Source organism: Lingula anatina, chromosome 6 (assembly GCF_051362555.1).
Source record: "Lingula anatina isolate TDL-2025a chromosome 6, LinAna3.0, whole genome shotgun sequence".
Taxonomy (NCBI): Eukaryota; Metazoa; Brachiopoda; class Lingulata; order Lingulida; family Lingulidae; genus Lingula; species Lingula anatina.
This window is the reverse complement of record NC_141772.1, coordinates 22,556,419-22,576,849: the sequence shown is the minus strand read 5'-3', so window position 1 is coordinate 22,576,849 and position 20,431 is coordinate 22,556,419. Positions and strand designations below refer to the sequence as shown.

General features: G+C 35.1%; 1 protein-coding gene across 6 annotated transcripts in view; it reads right to left on the bottom strand.

The window, feature by feature from the left end:
- The window catches only part of LOC106153008 (neuroglian), a 36,895-nt gene extending 17,913 nt beyond the window's left edge, over window positions 1-18,982 (bottom strand). Inside the window, exons 1-6 of one of the 6 annotated variants that reach the window (XM_087015408.1) lie at window positions 18,898-18,982; window positions 18,438-18,508; window positions 17,058-17,172; window positions 4,227-4,983; window positions 707-830; window positions 75-253 (exon numbers count right to left, since the gene is read on the bottom strand). In XM_087015408.1, coding sequence (XP_086871534.1) covers window positions 75-253; window positions 707-830; window positions 4,227-4,317 — 394 coding nt within the window. In that variant the 5' untranslated portion in view covers window positions 4,318-4,983; window positions 17,058-17,172; window positions 18,438-18,508; window positions 18,898-18,982. Of the gene's footprint in view, window positions 1-74; window positions 254-706; window positions 831-4,226; window positions 4,984-6,851; window positions 6,977-13,847; window positions 14,032-17,052; window positions 17,173-18,437; window positions 18,509-18,897 lie in introns of those variants that run through there. The other 5 variants (XM_087015404.1, XM_087015402.1, XM_087015403.1 and 2 more) reach the window with 5 other exon arrangements.
- Between the last annotated feature and the right edge of the window lie 1,449 nt (window positions 18,983-20,431).

Genomic DNA, 20,431 nt, shown 5'->3' with positions numbered 1-20,431 from the left:
AAAAACATTTTAACTGATTTTACTAAGGCTTTAACATCAAAATTGACGAAGTTTTCATATTCCCATATACTTACTAGCCTCTACCAACATGACCTTATGAGTGACAGCTGTCCCCTTGCTATTGGTGGCCACACACTGGTAGATGCCTGCATCACTTTCTTTAGGGTTGTCAAAGTTCAGATTTCCCAGGCCAGTCATCATGGTGGTATCCCCACTGGGATTGAAGGGCTGGCCATTCTTATACCACGTGTAACTGAATTACAACATATATTTTGTTTTATGTTAATTGAAGGGATATGCTTGTTATATATTATCACATGTTAACATAAAATGTAAACTAATAATATATTATCATAAATCAGGATTAAATATTAACTAAAACATGGCAATATGGCTAGAGTAAAAAATATGTTAATAAAAATAAATTAACAAAAATTTTAAAAATAAATAAAAAACAAAGAAATATGTAAATAAACAGGCTGATCACTGGTGTATTTAGAAATTAATTAAAGCACATTACTCAAAATGAAATAAAAATTGGTGAGTTTATACACAGACACTTTTCCAGGTCTTCCAGAAGTTGATCTTTAGAGACATACTTTTTTTGAACATTACAATTCTGAAGCTGTAAACTATTTGTTATCATATGACTATCAAAGTTATAATAGGACACTGTCAGTTTGTTAGGACTGATATCTTGACTCACGTTGGCGCTGGGTTTCCACTGGCCTGACACTCCATGGTGAATGCCAGACGTTTCTTGAATTGCATCAATTGATCTGGCTGTAAGTCTATGTATGGGGGGTATTCGGTGGGACCACTCCATAGATCTGAAACAAACCGTGTTATTAAAAAATCGAACATTTTAGCTGCAGTGAATAAAGGCACATATCACAAATATTGAAAATCATACAAGTTAGCCCCAAGTCTTGCAATTTAGATTTCACAGAATTGGGATGAAAGCGGGTCACGAATAATGGCAGAAATTTCTTGGCAGACTTAGGACTAATTCCCAATGAATCTATAGGTCTATGTAGATCGATCCAACTCTGCTAAAAACATCTAACTTAAAACATTTATAAAATAGACCAAAATTACAAGGTATAAATAAATGTGTACCTTTTTTTCTTCTGTGTCTATTTTTAGGTTGATCTTTTTCTAATAACATTTACATAATGGAACAATAAATAATTAGCAGATATGTGTTTTGACAATTCAAATTAACTGAATCACAGCAACCCCCCCCCCCCTTTTTTTTTGTAGATCGATGCTTTCACCAATGTATTGTACGTGTCACGTTGTGTAGAATACTTTACATTATACAGAACATTTGCACAAGACATCTCATTGTTTCTTGGAATTACAAAACTGCGAGTCACCCCTGTAGCCACCATGTTGCATCATGGCACAGATGGAGCTGGTTAATATGAAAGATCGCAGCCAGCATTTCTACATATCAATCTTAAGAATGGGGTGCCGTAATAGTTTATAAGTCAGAGAGGCATATTCAGCATTGTTATGTATGCTAAAAAAGCTACATTCTGAGTAAATATGCCTCCACCAGGGATGCATCATACTGAGTTGTATAATGTGTCTTCCCTGGAATCATTTCATATAAAACTTTGGTATACGCAAAAATTTCTTGGCAACATTGTTTCACAGGATTAATCTAGCATGAAAAATTCTTGACAGGTAATAAATTTAGAATTTTGCAGGGGGTTTAACAATTTTTTACAATCATGCCATTTCTCACCTAATGTCCAGAAAAATAATTTCTTTTTCATCTTTCCAATGGCAACAGTTAAATGATAATCTTTTTTCAGAATCATTTACTCTAGTAATCAATTATAATGAACTTCACAAGAAAGATTTTGGTATCTGCCCTTCAATTCTCCGAGTGCTTTTTCTATAGATATATTTAGCAAATGTCAAGAATATGACTATGAGGTAAGAGTATGCAATTAAATAAGTGCACGCAACTTGCTTGCAATGATCTGAATGTCTGCAGACTCAGGTCTTGTGTTTTATATATTGATGGCAGGCTCTAAAAGCTCTGATGAGCTTTCCAAATGCCTCAATACTGGATGCTCATTTCTTTGGGTCTGATTTTGGACTTTCCCAACAACCTATATTGATTGCCAGTTTTAAAAGGGTAAATCTTTAAAAAGATGTTTGCTTTGAACATTAGATATGCTGTACACACTCCAAATTTTCTGTTACGGTAATCTTAGGTTTGTGATCATCCAAAGTTTCAGATTATTGCGGATGGGGTGCGAACAAACTTCAAAATATTTTCTCCAAACCTGAACTTTTGCAACATAGGGTTTAATTGGTCAAAATTTCATGACCAGGAAATTGATTAGCTAACAATGACAAAATACCAATTAATTCAAAAATTTGACCGAAAATGATTAGAGGAGGAGCAGATGGACAGAGATGAAGAGCCAGGATAGGTAAACCAGAGTTTCCAACAGAAGACTAAGACCCCATTCTCATAGATTTTAGATCGATCTATCCCTGTGGGGAGTCTCACTAGATTACGGTCACCTTAGCCAGCTTAAGCGTCTGTCCCACCTACTAAAAGCTGTAAGGGGGTAATTAATTATGGTGCGTGCTCGGCTGACTGCAATTTAGCGTGAACCCCCAGGGAGTTAGGTCGATCTAAATCTTAATCTCTGGATCGATCTAAAGCTCTGGGAATGCACCCTAAAATTAATTTTAAGTAAATAGTTTACTCTAGAATCTAGCCCTATATCACTAAGTAGACCCCAGTTCACCTGTCTGATCTATGTCTTATCTGGCAGTTTGTCTGGAAACAACTCTCACCAGGAAAATAAACCTTGTCTAACAAATCCTACACAGTAATATACCCTGATGTTCAAATCCATTCCTGCTTCTGTTTCTTCATTTTTAAACCTCCATTTGTGCATTCAGCAAGAGTCCCCACAGAGTTGGATTAATCTACGTAAAATGATAGTCCCAATGGTAATGAGCCCTTAGACAAATTAAAATATCTTGTTGAGGTGGAATCTCACCTTTAATCTAAGAAATTGGCAGACGTGTAGGTATTCAATCTTGGAGGGGCATTGAAATAAATGGTGGTACAACATTTACATTAAAAAACTCTACTGTATTTAAATCCTACATGAAATATGCACAAGCCAACCATGAACAGTGTTTTTCAAGGGCAGGTGCCATTTTAGGATTGAGCCAAAGGTTTGAGAGGTAAAAACATCGTAGCCATAGTATATTATTTGAACAGTTGTATGTCAGTTTAAAACTTATTTAGCAAAGATCATGGCCATAAGTCTCAATAAATATATACACTTGGAACCTTTTATATGGGCAACAAAACATGACCTAACAGTTGCAAATACTGCAACGTGATTGATTAAGGAAATCTGTGGACAGTGTGTGCACGAGTAATTTGAAAAATCCAGATATCATAAATTCTATAATCTGTTTGCTCTGTGGAAAAATGACCTTAAAAATGTAACTTTGTGTTCAATTTAAGGAGTGTAATTGCAGGTAGATGTTCACCATTAAAAATATAGTTTGCCAAATTTATAATTGCTGATCATGATTTGTTTACTTTGTTTATGACTCAACTGTCGTCTCACCTACATAACTGACTAATGATGAAATAGAGGAAAAAACAAAGCCACAATGACCAAATAAGCAAAAATGAATTTTGCTAAGGAGCTTAATTTAGGAAGAGGAAATGTGTCATAAGCAGATCGAGTTCCTTTGATACATAAGCTCTCTTGATAATCAAATAATAAAAAAATCACATTTGTAATCCCTTAATAACCTCACTGTGTATGATGATCTAATTTGGCCAATTTTTATTTCCAAATCTGTACTCTAAAGAAAATTAATAATCACACTGAAATTATCAATGAACATGAAAAAAGGTGTTGGAAATAAAAGCAAACAAGAAAACAACGATACATTTTGGCATTTATGGGCTCCACATGGTTTGGATGGAACATGCTGCAGTGACACAGGCAGCATGATCAGAGGCAGGTGTTGATAAGATTACACAAAACCTACCTGTGAGTTTGTCAAACAGCTGGGTCACACAGTTCATAAATGGATTGGAGACACAAATAAAGCTATTAGAAATTAATAACAAATTATCCTGATTAAGAATTATAACAATTATGATATCTATGTTTTTGTCCACGATGTAGAACTGCCTGTACTTTGCCCATGCCTAGACTCACCTGTGCATTGTCCATGTGCATCTTCAACTAAATAGCAACTGTACAGAAGTCCTAGCACAATGATGCCAAACACAGCATTCTCTCTAGCCATCCTGGGATGATTTCAGCAATGCAAGTATATAAATCCTTCTGTTTTCTTCAATGTCCTGACTTTCCTTTTTGATCAAAACAATTTCTCAATATGTAATTGTTGCTTGTGGCATACAGTTTTTGAACTGCATGTAATGATATTATCTAATCCTGGTCCTATAGTTTCCTCCACTTGCTGACTATAAGTATTATACAAATGTTTCCTTAAAATTGGAACTGCTGCTTCCCGGTGCTTGTATCAAATCTTCAAAACTTGGGCTCTTTCTTCCAAATTTCAAATTTTGTCCCCTGGTCTAACATCCAAACTGTCCTGAATAACCCTACTAGTAATTCTCCAATATATCTGCCTCTCAATATGTTGGTCCATGAAAAGTCTTAGAAAAACAATCAATTTCAACTTATCAAGGCTTTACACTAACAACACCCACCGTTTTTACACCTCCACCATATACCCGTAAACAGTAGCTGAATGAGGTGCTGGAACTATTTATTATATATTTGTTATTTCATCCGATAAGGTGCTTTTAAACAAGTTTTGATTCCTGGGATTAATCGACTTTGGGATTTTCTTGGCGGTAATCGCGTGTTAATGCGTTGGTTGTGGACGGAGGTATAAACACATCAACACTACACTCTGCAGGTCAGCGAGGCAGCAAAACTGGCTGAACTGAAACGACAGAGAAACAGAGCAATTAAGAATGAGAAGAACTCTCCAGCTTGTTAAATATCAAACTGCAGTTGTACCAATTTCAGTAAAATATATAAAATCAATTTCTTTACATGCATCACTCTTACATTCCCCCCCCCCCCCCCAAAAAAAAAAAAAAAAAAAACACTAATGAATCAATCTTTTCATTGGGGAAAATTGTGTATTTTTTTTGACACCGAATTTTGTTAAAGTCATAAATTCTTAAAATTGGAACATTACTGTTCAGTGGTACTAACAAAATTGAAACACACACTACCCTATAGCTCTATTCTACACATTTAAAGCATTAAAAATGCTATACAGAATATGCTTTTTAATGACTTCAAAACTAATATTAATATGTATCCAAAAGATTGAGTCTTTACCATAAAACCACTTTCCACTGGTGTTACATGCACGAAGTTTTATGAACACTACTACATCTTTGTACTTTATAACAACTTTTGTACATACAGGTATGGCTAGGGAGTTTAATACAATAAACAGTCAATCTCTTCATTGTGATTATCTAAAATTACACATCAGCCAGACAAGTTCCAATAGCAAGCACCTTAACTGACACAGAAGTATTGTCTTTTATGCAAACTTTTGTTGGTCTAAACAAAGGGTAATGAACTCATACTGCCAAGGCCAGGCTTTAAACTGGTCTAGGACAAAATATATAAAAACATAAGTACATCAGTTTCATTCCCCTTCCTTGTTAGCTTCCTTTGAAGCAGACATCAAGTTTTTTTGTTGTAGGAAGCAATATCACAGCTTGGTCTCCCTTCAGAGTGTCATACTTAATTCATTTTTATCAGCAGGATAAATCTGCCCTGTGCTTACTTATATACAAAGAATTCTTGTTGAAATTCATGTTTGACTGTGAGGTTGTTTATTTCCAAATGACCAAATGTGAATGTGAAAAAAACATGTAAACGTAAATTTATATATGTCTTCTTTTCGGGTGAAATTGAATAGCAAAATAAAATATTTTTCAGTAAAAGGCTTTATTCAATATAATTTGGTATGGAATCATATTCATCTGAAAAATGCATGTTTTATATAAGATACTAATTAACTGGCCAAAGAATAAACTATTCTGCAATCCCTTGAGTAAACAATTTATTTGTATGTAAATTACTAGGTAGTAAGTACCCATGATTCTATAGACAAATTTTCAAAAGGGTCCATTTCACAGTAAATTTCCTCTCCATAACATCTTTTCTCTTCAATGCAACATTTGTTCACTTCTGTCTTATAAGAAAATAATAAGAAACGTTCAAGCTGCCACAGGACCATATCTTCAGTAATATGTTGGCAGCCAACTCTCTAATATCTGAAACTGCCTGTACCTTTCCTCTGTCTGGAATTGCCTGTAATCTGGGTAATCTACCTGGCAGGTTCTGCTACCAATATTACCAGTAGCTATAGTTAATTGCACAACTGCCTGCAGTCTACCTAATAAGTTTGGCTGCCTGTCTCTTCTACTGTGAATATATAGTAGGGAATACCTGCAGTTTACAGTTAAGCTTTTGCTGTAGATCTCTTGCTGACTGGAAGAAACTATTTCACTTCCCAAAGTAGATTTTATTACTATTTGTCCTACACTGCTGTTCCTCTCCCTTATAGCACAACCTACTAATTTACAAATATTTAAAGTCTTTGTCAAAGCCTATATAAAATAAACCAATTTTACACATTTAAGATAAACTTCACAAAAATTACATTCTGCTACTCTTTCTATTTCATCTCATCACAATTTCTCTTTGAAATAATGACTCGTTTTCTGAACACAAACAGAATTCAAAGTTCTATTTCCAAGACAGTCCTGTTTCAATCCATACCTGCTGATCTGGTAGCTAGTCAACTCCTGCAATGTGGAACTTTAGCACATTGGAACTGCCTGTACATTCGTGGGTTACTCACATTTGCCCAGCTTACTGTGGCACGTAATTGGCAATTTGTTACATTAATCACTGCTACCATGGCAACATGTGCTCAAGTGTTACCAATGTTCAGGTTGTTTCATTATTTGGGGATAAGATGAGGGAACTGAAATGACTTAGAAGATTAACATTGGGGGGAGGGGGAGGGGGGCTCACCCTTACTACACTAGCATGATTTTGTTAACAAGTTGTTAGATAAAATTGCTTATAACCAGATCTTAAAGGCAAGACAAACAATGACAAATTACATGTACTTAATGAGACAATATATACTAATTTCCCCCCAAAAAATTTTTTTAGCATTTTTATTGCTTACTGCTGAAAATTACGATTAAGATACGATCACACTCTTCAGGATGATTCTTTCTGTATGCAGCAAGAAAAATTGGCGAGACTAAATATGACAATACTGGTAGAATAACACTATAAAACAAACCCAAGACAAGTTTTAGAGTTATTGTTACTTTTCCAGATTTTTAATGAGCACACAGTTGTCAAAACACAATCACAGCAGGTGCCAAAATAACTACATTAAATCTAAAATTCATTCTCTCAATTAAATGTCATATGTAACCCCAATATCACTGGCTTAAACTTTCAACTATTTTCCCATCATAAACCCAGGCACAAAATACCATGATTCAACTGCAGCTGCCTCAGACATCATTCTGTAGAACAAGAAACCTCATTTTTTTCTGAAATAAATGTTGGTACAGAATAACCATTACATAAAGACAGGTGCAGGTTTTACTGTTCAGAGAAGCCAGCCAGACAGGCCACATTCTGCTTCTTTAAAATAATGTGGATTTACGTGATATGCTTTCCAAATACTGAGGCAGTATGAGTTAAATGGAGGTTACTTCAAATGATTAAACCCTTCATTTTTTTTATTCACCACAACTGATATATACTGCAAGATTGGAGCCATTGGTTCCAACTATAATATTATCTGATAAATCAAGTCAATCCAAGTGAAGCAAGTCAAGTTACTTCTGTTCACATGCATGCTTCTAAATGCCTCTTTGTTGTATATGTCTACAATATTTTAACTACAGCAGAATTATTGTTACTACACTGTGGTAGTACTGTGACCCCCCCCAAAAACACACACACACACACACACCTTAAAATTTGTTTTTTAAATCTCATTTTTTGGGGGGTTGTGTCTATGAACTCATGAACGAAATTTTATGTGAAAATTTGAAATGCTTAATCAATGGTTTCCACAGTAGTTAAATTTAACCTGGATACCAGTGGATATCCCTGCACAATCTAAACAGCAAACTTAGGTCAGTTTTCTTTGCAACACGCATATACCATAACTCTAGAGAGGTTAACTGGAGATCTAAGGGTTCCACTAGAGACTCGAACCTAACCTCGAACAATGCTTCACTGACAATACTATTCAGACATCCCACTGAGGGGCGTGGGGTTGTCTTGCGTACGCTGTCAAATATAAATCTTGTAGGGATCATTTGGTGCACTTTAGGAAACCAAGCTTTTTTTTTTTTTTTTTTTTTTTTTGTGGCATGTTACTTTAAGCTGCTCAAATCTTAATTTGCTTACATGTCTTTTGTAATGTTTTATCTACAAGTTTATATAAATGTTTTAACTAAAAGTTATATGGCGAGATGCTATGCTTCCAAAAGGATTTTTATAACCATTTCTATGTTCCGCCTACTAGCTGAGCACAAAAAAAGGAAATAATTGAATCCAAAACTGCTATCAGCCTACTTAACATCTCTATTCCATGAACTGGAAGAAACCTAAACCAATTAAGATCTTGACATGATAACTTGGTTACATGGCAAACTGTTTAGTACTTAAAATGACCCATTTTGAGAAACATTCTGCAATGAACTTTTAAAAATATCTCATTGAAATGACACACACACACACACACACACACACACACACACACACACACACACACACACATGGATGCATGCACAAGAGAAAACACACGAACTGTGTAGTTTCAATGGGGGAAAGTTATGAATTTTAAAGTTAAATACATTTTTAAGTCATAAATACTTTATAATGAGACAATTTCTATTGAGTGGTCGAAACAAAACTGGATGAGTTTTATTTTCTGCAGTTAAAAATATTACAACTGCTACATATATGTGGATATATATTTCTGATGATTCCAAACGTGTGTATCTGAAAAGATCCAGTCATGAACTGTATGGTATTCTAAAGATTCATTACGTAAAAAAAGTTTACAAAATATGTCACATTACGTGTAAACATAATGAACTAAATTTATTACATCAGAATATGTACACGTATATGTACTCCAGAGCAAAGCGTGAGAGAATTCAAAAGACTTCAGTGGCACCATATTCCACTCTCCTTGCTCCTGTGGCTCTACATCCTTCGAATAATTACTATCTCGTTGAGATCAACAACACCGACCACTAGAGGGCACTAGAGCTGATTAAGGACTTTCTAGTGGAGAGAGAAAATACTAGAACTTCACGGAGGAAGGATGGGTCTAAAGTAATACTTTTTGTGAATTGGGGTAATATTTTTCAGAAGCACTACTATAGCTATCTGATCATGATAAAATTCTGGGAATGTGTTTGGTGAAAGAAATTATAGAACATAAAAACTTCTGAGATTTTAACGGGGTGTTTAAAAAGATCTGTTACTAAGTTTTGAAAAAATGAACCCTGAACAACACGTGTTTAGTTTCAACATGATAAGGATCTGCAACTCCCTGTTCCATGAAAAACTAGCTGCTAACACATGGCGCCACCCACCTCGATAAAATGAAAAGTGTTGAACTAACAGATGCAGCTTGCTCTTATCTTTCCGTAAAATTGATGAGCCAATCGAAGTACTGATTTTATCAATAACCAAAAACATAGAAATCTGTCGATTCAAAAAGTCATTGAAAAAGAACAATGTTTTTGAATATAAGCATATCAAATTAACATACGAGAGTTAAAGTTATGCTAACTGTAATCCAATCCAAATATTCAAAAGACTGTGAGGCCAACTTCATTTGTACCAGTACTGTAAGTAACATCTGCAAAATACAGTACAGTCTGGGACAATAGCAGCTTTTCTTGTACAACTACTGGCAGTCCTTAAGACAAAATACCTGATAACTACTGTAAACCCATTTTGAACACAGATTCAACAGGAACAGATTTCTACAAAAAAAAAAAAAAAAAAAAAAAAGAAATGAAAGCACTAGCAAAATTGATTTCAAATTGACAAAGACATTCCAATAATTGAAGGCTATAACATTTAACCCACTTTCATTGTAACATGGCAGAACAAGCCGTCACAGCTGACACCATGAATCACTGCCATGTTTCATGTCACCCAACGTTATGCCCAGGGTTATTAATGGAAGTTGTACTTTGAACTGAGCTTTCAAACTGACAAAAAACATTCTCCTTCCCAGGTAATACATCCCGTAAACATGCGCAAATGTACCGTACGTGTGAGTTAACGGTCCTCCTAAATACAATTTTCCTTATTTTTCTCATTTAAACCAAGGAGTAAAAATTAGCTTTTGAGCCATAAAATCATCAAGTAGCCAAAATAAATATTGGTATTTCATTTGAATAAAACTAAGTCTATTAACCTTAAGCTAATAATGATTCCTCCACATTTCCCTATAACTGTGATCTCAGCCTGCCATATTGCCATATTTTCAGTTCCATTCTAGGAACTCACATCACCTACCTGAGTAATCACCTGAACACATTCTGAGGTAATCTTTTCAGGATCATCCCAAGATTATCCGCCAGTAATTCAAGCTTTGCTAATAAGGTCACGGCTAAGGTCACGGCTAAGGTCACATGCATACCTTGGCAACAGCAGTGAGACGGTTTTGTTCACATGGCAGAAAATGTGGAGAGGTTCTATACTGGATGAAAATTTTGGCATTGAGAAAGAGGGATTGCAGTATGAGTCACTGCTGATTGTAATTAACCAGATCATCCACAGCATGTTGTTCAGTTTTTTTTTTTATCAAAGATTAAAATGCAGGCAGCCAGTCAATTACTAGAAATTAGTCCAATGGGCAGTGCATATATATAGAAACATATTTATGAACACATATAAAACATATACTTTCACCTCTAAATGTTTTAATTAATATTTTATCCAAATTCAGCACCAATCCAACGTATGTGAGATGTGAACAGAGCCATGGAGGATGGGCTTGATGAGCAAAACTATGCAGTTATACCTCAAGGCAAAGGTATGTTAGGCCCACGCAATACATAGTGGGCAACTAAGTGGCATAAAATTATCAAACTGTGTTTATGAGAAGAACTAAATTTTGACTGTTTTTTTTTCCAGATGAAAATTAAAAAGAAAAAAAACACAAAAATGTCTCCCCCCCCTTGGCATTTTGGCTGTACATAAACCATATCAATGCATAGACTCTACCATTTAGAAAGTTTTATCATAAATATATTTTATATTTTTCTAACAAAAGTAATCTCAGCTGGGCCCATATACATGTGTAAGAATCAGTTATTTTGCAAAAATCACCTCCCAATGTGTCTTTAAAATGTCCACTCTGAATCAACATCTGATGTTAACTGTCTTTTCTCCAGTTGGATCAACTATGGTCTTGCCAATAAAAGGTCCACCTTTCAGAAACAGACTCCCCTAGCTCCCAACAATTTAAAATTGCTGATTCCATACCTGCTTGGTTTGGACAACAGATGAAGCAGCCTACCTACCCCAAGTTTGAAGATTACTGAAAGTGGCAGAGACAATCCAAGGTGACTCTGATCTTTTTCTTACTTTATATACTTACAGAACAAAAATCTAATTGGTTCCCATCATTGCAGCCTCTCTGTGTGATGGATCAATGGTGAACTTTTGTTTTCTATATTCTGCTCTTTAAACACACAAATTCTTAGCTGTTCACAAAGTAGACTCAGTTAATTTGTCCTTCTTGGGGAATCATTTTAAAGTCCATCAAACCCTACCAGAAAGTAATAACAAACACTTGTTCAATTTCATGGAACATGAACTATTTAGCTTACCCTAGCAATCCTATATGCCTTGTGTTTGTGACCTCTGGGCCTGAAAAAATGTTTTTGTCTGAGAAGTTGACAAATCTGACAAAGTTCATTTTCTGGTTTTAATGAGAAAAGTTCATCCAACTCTTCACACCTACAAAACAGGTATATGCTTTACTTAGCTTGCTGTTGTTTGTTTGTATTCACCGTCCCCATAATTTATGTACAATGGGAATTAAAGGACTATTTTGTCTGAAATATGATATATCAGTGGAGGTATATGTGGGACGTCTTCAAACAACACTTAGTTATAATATAAAACCATTTTCACAATTATACCATTTTGTATCTGGCAATTTGAAAAGATGTTGTATCTTTCTTTTTCTAAATCAAACACTACGATTTTAAACAAAAGAAATAAATTTCTAATTTCTTTAAATTATCCTTGATTCTTATTTTTCTTATCAAAGGTGAAAGAGGAAGTAAGAAGTTAGATAACTACAGGAGTGGATGGAATGGCAGTGGCATTTCTCAAGAGGAGAGAGAATGTTGTAAGACTTTGAAGTCTCCTGCAATTTTCCGGAAGGATGATTGGAGAAAGGAGAGGTTCTAGGGCACTCCTCTGATAAAGGTGCGAAAATAGGATGGAAAAAATATATAAACCCATATAATTAAGGATGACTTTTGAGCAGCTGCTTCTCTCAACAGGCCCATAGGAAGCAATTGCAAAAAGGGGGTTCTTTTTCTGAAAATGTGGACCTTAATTAGTCATGAAACCTTAGTTTATCTAGATCAAATTTACCCAGAGTGGACCTTTTCCCAGCAAAAAGGGGGGTTCTTTTGATCCCCCCAAGCCCCCTGGCTATGGGCCTGCACAATGTACTATAGATTTACCTGAGAAACTTTTCTTATAATATTACGAGGACTGACAAAACGAAAAGACTTTGTTTAAAGATTTAAGAAAGAATTACTGGAAATCCATGTACTATCCCCACTGTGCCTCCTACTGTTCCACAAATTGGCAGATATTTTGGTACTTACACAATAAATCAGGTATCCATGAAGCTTGCCAAAGAACAAAATACAGCATAGCCCTAACCATGTATTTTCATAACCCTATACATCCTACTGCACAGCAACATGCAGAGAGTCAACCAGAAGCCTTTAAACAAGATTTTTGCCCCATTTGTGTAAATAAACTTCATGGACATCATATGTATAACAACATGCCCCAAGATACTATACGCAATAAAAAAACCCCAGAAAACAACACTGTATTTCATCACTGCAAACTTGAAAGCATTTGCAAATCAGTTACTAGAAATTACATGGTTTCTTGTTTGAAAAAGCTGGTACATCCTGGTTCGGTTACCCTCTAGTTTTACTTTCAGAGTGAGGAATCAATCATCTATTCCTGGTACCAAAACTTTACTCCATCTTACTAAAAAACCCAAATTAACTTTTAAACCATTGACGAAAAAAAGACCCAACCCAAAAATGAAAGTAGTCAATAGTCAAAAAAAGACCAGGCATCTCTGACTTTAAAAAATTGATTTAAAAAAAATAATAAATAGATAAATAAAAGGTGTATAACTTCAACCTTCGGGTTGCGATGTTTCAATAAAAAGATTATTATTATAACAGAGCTAGAAGATCACATAAGAATTAAAAGAATTGCCAACAATTTTCAAACCTACTAGTGTGAGACAAACAACTTGATTGGCACTAACTAAATTCAAAATGTGTATGTATTTTTTGGAAAAAAAGACAAAAAAGCAAAACATTTATGTTAAGACTCACCCTAAAACCCTCTAAGATGACGCTCTGGTTTACTATATACATTTAAGTCTGCTTAGAACATATATGTAAGTCCTCTTAGGCTGAAGAAAAAACTTACCAATGTTAGTCTGTTTACAAGTATCACCAACCTATTGCCTTTTTTTCTCAGTGTGAGACAGGCCTGCACTCTTCTTGCTCCCTTCTTGCTTCAGTTTCTTCCAGAAATGTGATCGCTATCTCAGTCTGTGACTGGCAGTAGCTAGCTGTTATAATAACTCCTCGTAGTATGAATCCCAATACTAGGATGTAAATCTTGGCTTACTCGACAACCATTTCCTTCATACACAACTTCCTGTGGTTGAAGGAGTAACAGAATAAAAAAAATTTTACCATCCTATTTTTACCTTTTTTACTGCCACCAGTGAGGAAGTCACAGATGAAAAGCAAAGCTGACAGGAGTCCGTGAGGAGGTGTTGGCCCAAAACTGAGGTCGGTTCACAGCGACAATAAATATACCAGTCATGAAGTACTTTCTTCCATGTCATCAAGCACATTCAGAGATAAGAACCAGCTCAGCAATAGTCCACCTGTATCCTGCCTCTTCTAATCATTCACTGGATGGCTTATGGCACACGTTAAAATAGTTCGGTACTGGTTTATCCTCCGCCAGTGTGATTGTGTTCTTCTGTTGCCCATAGACGTGGGAAGTATGCTAACTCTGTATGTTGGTGAACTTTGAGTGCATTACACATTGTAACACAACAAAGTTTATTTAAACTTAAACATAAAACATATCAGTTTAAACTCCCCATGCTCAGCTGTTATATAGTGCGCCTAATAAACAAGATTACAGTCAAAATGATTACCCTAGCTGGGATGTTAACCTTTGTAAGGGCTAAAAACTGTTCCAAGAAAGAAAATGAAGCTTATTTTGTTGTACTTTTTCCTCGTTTCTTTCAATTCAACTAAATACTTTGGCTACATCACTTGGTAAAAATATTTCTTTATCTGAAAATCATGAAACAACAGACTGAATAGAGAGAAGTTAAAAAACTTATGTAAACAAAGCAGCTTAAACAATCAAAAAAAAATTCTTCTTGACTAGAACTAAAAAAACAACTGTCAAAAAATAGCAAATAAGAAGAAGAAGAAGAAGAAGAAGAAGAAGGGGAAAAGAAAGAAATTCCATAGCTGTCAAACATGTCAACTCAAAGACCCTTCAAAAAATCTCTTAAGTGCAACAGTTAATATCCATTCACCCAATCACTGATATTCTGAACAGGTGCTTGCTAATTATTTTCAATGTGGAATCCTTAGCTATTTGGAATAGTATCTCTAGGAGTATGAATTTTCCACAAAAGCCAGAGCGGGCAGTATGGGAAAATGACAAAACTGTACCACCCATTTGGTGATGGTACTAGGGTTGAGGGGGGGGGGGGGGGGGGGGGTCTTTTTACATCTGACATTACATCCACTTGCCTTTAATCTTCAAGCTACCTGGACAGGTGGTCAACTTGCAATAAAAACAACAAATTAAACAGCAGGTGCAAATTTATATCTTCCATTCTAAGGACATTGTTGAGATGTGTCATATGACAAGAATGGGTTTTAAATGTCACATCCAATCACAATCTGTGCACCACTAACACAATGAAAGTGACATAATATGTCACATCAACAATCAAAGGATCACGTTATATTACATATTGGTTATCTTTGCAAAACAACTATCTTAGGGCACTGAGAGAGAAGTTCCACAAAAAATAGTATATCCTTTAACAGAATAAGGTTTGAATTTAAAGACATAAAAAAAATTGAAAAATACTAATCCTTATTTCCCTATCATTTTTTGAAATATAAATGCCTCTTGTACAGTTAGTGTTCACAGAAAGCAGCAGACAATCATGACACTTAGAACCCCATGAGAGCCAGTTTCATGCTGAATCACATAAAAAGCAAAATTAAAATTAAATTAAAATTCTGTCTCAGAATTGAAGTGTTCCATCTGGAAAAGTAATAACCATTTAATTCCACCAGCACATGAGTCACTTGTCCTAATCTATCAAACTTACAAATTTCTGGATCAGATAAAATGGTTGTTAAATCCAAATTGCAGTGAACCAACAGAATAGGGAGGTGCATTAAATAGAAATAGAAAAAAAATTAATGAAAAAGAATATGAACTATTAATGGATCTAAAAAGAAAAGGACAAGTGGGCCTGAAATATAACTGAGCGTAACGATGAAAGTCGAGATTATTCAACAGACAGTTTATTGCCCCTGTTTTAGAGAAGGCATCCCCAAATATATGGATTTAAACTTAACACGCAAAAAAACACTCAACTGTACATCACCGTGTTTCAAACTCCATAAACTGACACTGTGCTTGAGCCTGTAAAAGGGGGTACATGTGACCTTCCAAGTAAAAAGGCAACATGAGGTCACACATACCCAGACTAATATATGTACCTCCGTGACCTTTTGACGCAAATGACGGGGTTATAAATTATATTATATTGAGTACAGTTCTTTTTAAAGACTACATAATCCATAAAACAGTTATGAGCTCTTATAACTTGTGTTAATTTTGATATATTGTGAAACTGCCCCTTTATATATATAAAATAAAAATCACTGAAATGAACAAAAAAAAGTCACTAGTACAACTTTTATCTTTGTGAGTGGAAAAACTTCAACAGATTTGTGTTTTTTGTTGTAGATTACTTTTTAGCTTACAATATCTGCACCTGCATTTTGCTAGTCATCTACTTTGAGCAATCAAGTAATGTTGATATGTATATATGTATAAATTCAGCTTATTTTCAAACGTTAATTTAAATTTTATTTTTTTGTGTTTTTGTGTTTTTCAGGTTATTTTTCTCTAAATTCTTACAGCCAGAAAGAAATTCTGTTCTGTATTTAAGTCTGAAGCCTACTTGACAAATAAACACACAGCTACACTAGGATTTTTACAACTTTGAACATACATTTAACAAATCTTTGAAATATCAGTATATAAAAATCAATACTTTAGAATTTAACATAAAACACTTATTGCTACTTTTACATGTGCTTTTTGTAATTAATATTGTTAATAGTAAATAATAGGACAAAAACTACCACTGTTAATTACATATAATCCTGCATTTTACAAACGCTTCTTTTCCTTTAGGGAATTAACAATATAATATAATTGGATGATCAAAAATTTATTTATTTTACCTTAAGCATTTGTCAAACAGCTTATGCCTAAGAGATAGTCAAATTCCCCCAAAGCAAACAAATAACAATTAAGAACAAATTAAAGAAAATTAGCCAAATACCTCACCTCAGTTGTTTAACAAGGTTGTTTTCCTTTTTCCGCTGCAGCTCCCAAATCTCTCTCCCATGTATAGGTACAGTACCCCGCCGTGAGAAGTTAATTACTCCTGCCTTTCAGCTGGCTACAGAAAAAGTAACGCAATGTAACACGAGCAATTTTCACTGCAAAGGAGAGCCTCTATACACATGCATGCACCCAAAATGTTCACCCTCTACCAGGGTCAGAGAGAGACTTTTGCATTAGATCTCCACAGATAATTATTTGATTATTCTGTGCATATTTCTGTTCAGCAAAAATTTTTGTGATAATAACTTCTAAATAATTTTTTAAAAAAGACATCATTGCTCAGCTGACCTCCGTTAGAGAGCAAAGAGTGCTAAATGTTCAGATTTAGAGAATTTGGCTTGGGTGTGCTATTCCGACAACTCTTACATCAGCTTACACCAGGTGCCTGATTTTATCACACACTAGCAAAATACCTTTGTTTATCAAAACTTTTGAGCCCCAGGCTAATAAAATGAGGTAGTTTCGTTTAAGTTTAGACACAAATAATAACAAAATGACAAAATTATCAATATTCTGTCTTAATGCACTGAGGGAGTGAAATCAGAAAAAAAAATACACAAGTTAATTAGAAAACCAATTAACAGCCAAAAAATGCTCTTTCTCACAACAAGCTCAGTAAAAGGGAGTTATGACTCACCCATTCCACCTCAAATAAATGGGCTTCCCTGCCTCAGGCTTCATGTTAATTGCATCACTGCTAAAAATTGGCCAAAACAGCTTGGAAAGCAAATGAATCAAGTAGAAAGCCATTAGCAGCAGAAAGTGCAGCTCCCACATAGAAATGCAGAGGCAGCTGACTTCATAGGTGTGCCTTCTCACCCAGAACATTTTACCAGCCACCAATGGTTGATTGCCATCAGTAAAGTGTTATATATATATATGCTCAAAGTAAACTTGGATGATTTTTTGAAATAAATAAATAAATAAATAAATAAATAAATTAATTAATTAATTAATTAATTAATTAATTAATAAATAAAAGTTATTATACTGTAAAACTTATGCGTGCTCCTGGAACCTACTAATTAGATCAAATTTTGATTCCGAGTGGACCTTTCCTGGCCAATTATCCGCCCCCCCCTCCCACCCCCACCCCCCCCAACCATCACTACAGTTCATGGGTCTGCATATCATCAACTTCTCCATAAATTAAGATTTCAAACTGGACTTACAATTAAGCTCAGAGATAATTTTAAAAAGCTTTTTTCTAAGTAAAATGCCACTGGATAAGCAAAAAGCACAAAAAAGAACATCCACAATTTTCAGGACTTGGCATTTCCAGTCAATATCTATTACATGTTCGAAATACTATAGTATTACCTCACTTTTCAGGTGTGTTTACAGTCAAGTTGTGCTGCCTCTTCTTAGTGTGATTCATCTCTGTATGCCATCTGAAAAAACAACACAAAGCAGGCCTAGCCTGTAGCTAGTGATTTAAAAACAGGCCTGAGGTCTTTTTTCAAAAAGGTGCATTCTATCCCCATAGACACTGAAGCTACAAGAGAAGAACTTTTGATTCAGAGTGGACCTTTTTTAGTAAAAGTGCAGTTCTTTCACTCCCCTTCCAATACCAATTAAATGGCTACTGGCCTGCAAAGGTACAGCAATATATATACCTTGTGCTAGGAGCCAACTGGAGTTGGCGGGTGCTTTATAAAAGTAATGGAAACATTTTATGCCAATTTGTTGGCCTCGTTGAATAAGATAGTCTAAGATCGAGGTGGGTCACACTGAGAAAGGGCAATCTAACTTGGGTGTAAACACGACTTGTAAGACTTACATGATTGCTTCACCTTTTTCACATAATGTGTAAATCCTCAAGAGAGAAGACAACTTTATGAAACTGCAATAGATGGAGCCACTGTTAATCATTGAAGAGCTATTGAAAAGCACCTGGAACAAAGTGAATTCACAAATAAAATATGAACAGAATAATCTGAAGTGTGCAGATTTGACCATTGTACCCCATGAAAATAGCCCAAGCTTTAAAAAACCAACACTGCTAATGTCAACTAGCTATAAATCTCACATTATGATTATTTAAAATCAATGCTTCTGAGAATAATTTGAACACTGCTGGTATCTTTGCACTTACATAGAGATAAAGATGATGGCAGAGCCACCATCACTTGATTAAGAAGATAACAAAGACCAATAACTTTTAACGCAACCATGGGTTGATCCTGCAGTTATAGTTGACACCCCAGCAAGTGCAGGTCAACTAAAAGTAACAATGCGCCATCTCAGACAAGTATTGTGTTTACTCACCTGCCAAATAAACTGTGGTAGATAAGATCTCACTCCCCTGTAAAGAAAAGGTAGCGGGAAGGCTGAAAGATTGAATAAACTGAATAGGTGTTCACACCTGCAGAAACCGTGGATAACTCAATCACGTCACGCTTGGCTGTCACCTGGTTGTTTTTTATACTCAGTGGCGATTTTACGAAAATCGTTTTAAAATATTAAATCATCTTATTGTTTTGATTTAGTTTATGTATTAATTAATTTTTGCACTGTGGTGGATATATGTTCATTAACCGATCAAAGAGACGACCACATTCGAGCTCGACTTCGCCGCAACAGGCTTGAACAGGGAATGTCTCTAGCCCATGCACGTACTGTACGTTTCAGTTATGCCACTTTTGAATAATTTGAAATGGAGTTAACAATGAAATAAGAAGCTACATGCCTTTAACTTAACCGAATTGACAAAGTTTACGTACAAAAACAGAAAAAGTATAAATAAATAAATAAATAAATTAATTAATTAATAAATAAAAGTTATTATACTGTAAAACTTATGCGTGCTCCTGGAACCTACTAATTAGATCAAATTTTGATTCCGAGTGGACCTTTCCTGGCCAATTATCCGCCCCCCCTCCCACCCCCACCCCCCCCAACCATCACTACAGTTCATGGGTCTGCATATCATCAACTTCTCCATAAATTAAGATTTCAAACTGGACTTACAATTAAGCTCAGAGATAATTTTAAAAAGCTTTTTTCTAAGTAAAATGCCACTGGATAAGCAAAAAGCACAAAAAAGAACATCCACAATTTTCAGGACTTGGCATTTCCAGTCAATATCTATTACATGTTCGAAATACTATAGTATTGGAAATGATAACTGTGGAGGTAGTGCCTAATAAAAAGTCAAAGTATCTCCTCATGTGTGCTTATAAGCCACCTAGTCTACAAAATGCAACCTTTACTGAAGAAATGGCTAACATTTTGGACAAAGCTCACAGTAACTACACCGACATATGTGTGTTAGGTGATCTCAACTTCGATTTGCTACATGACGCCAAAGGTGA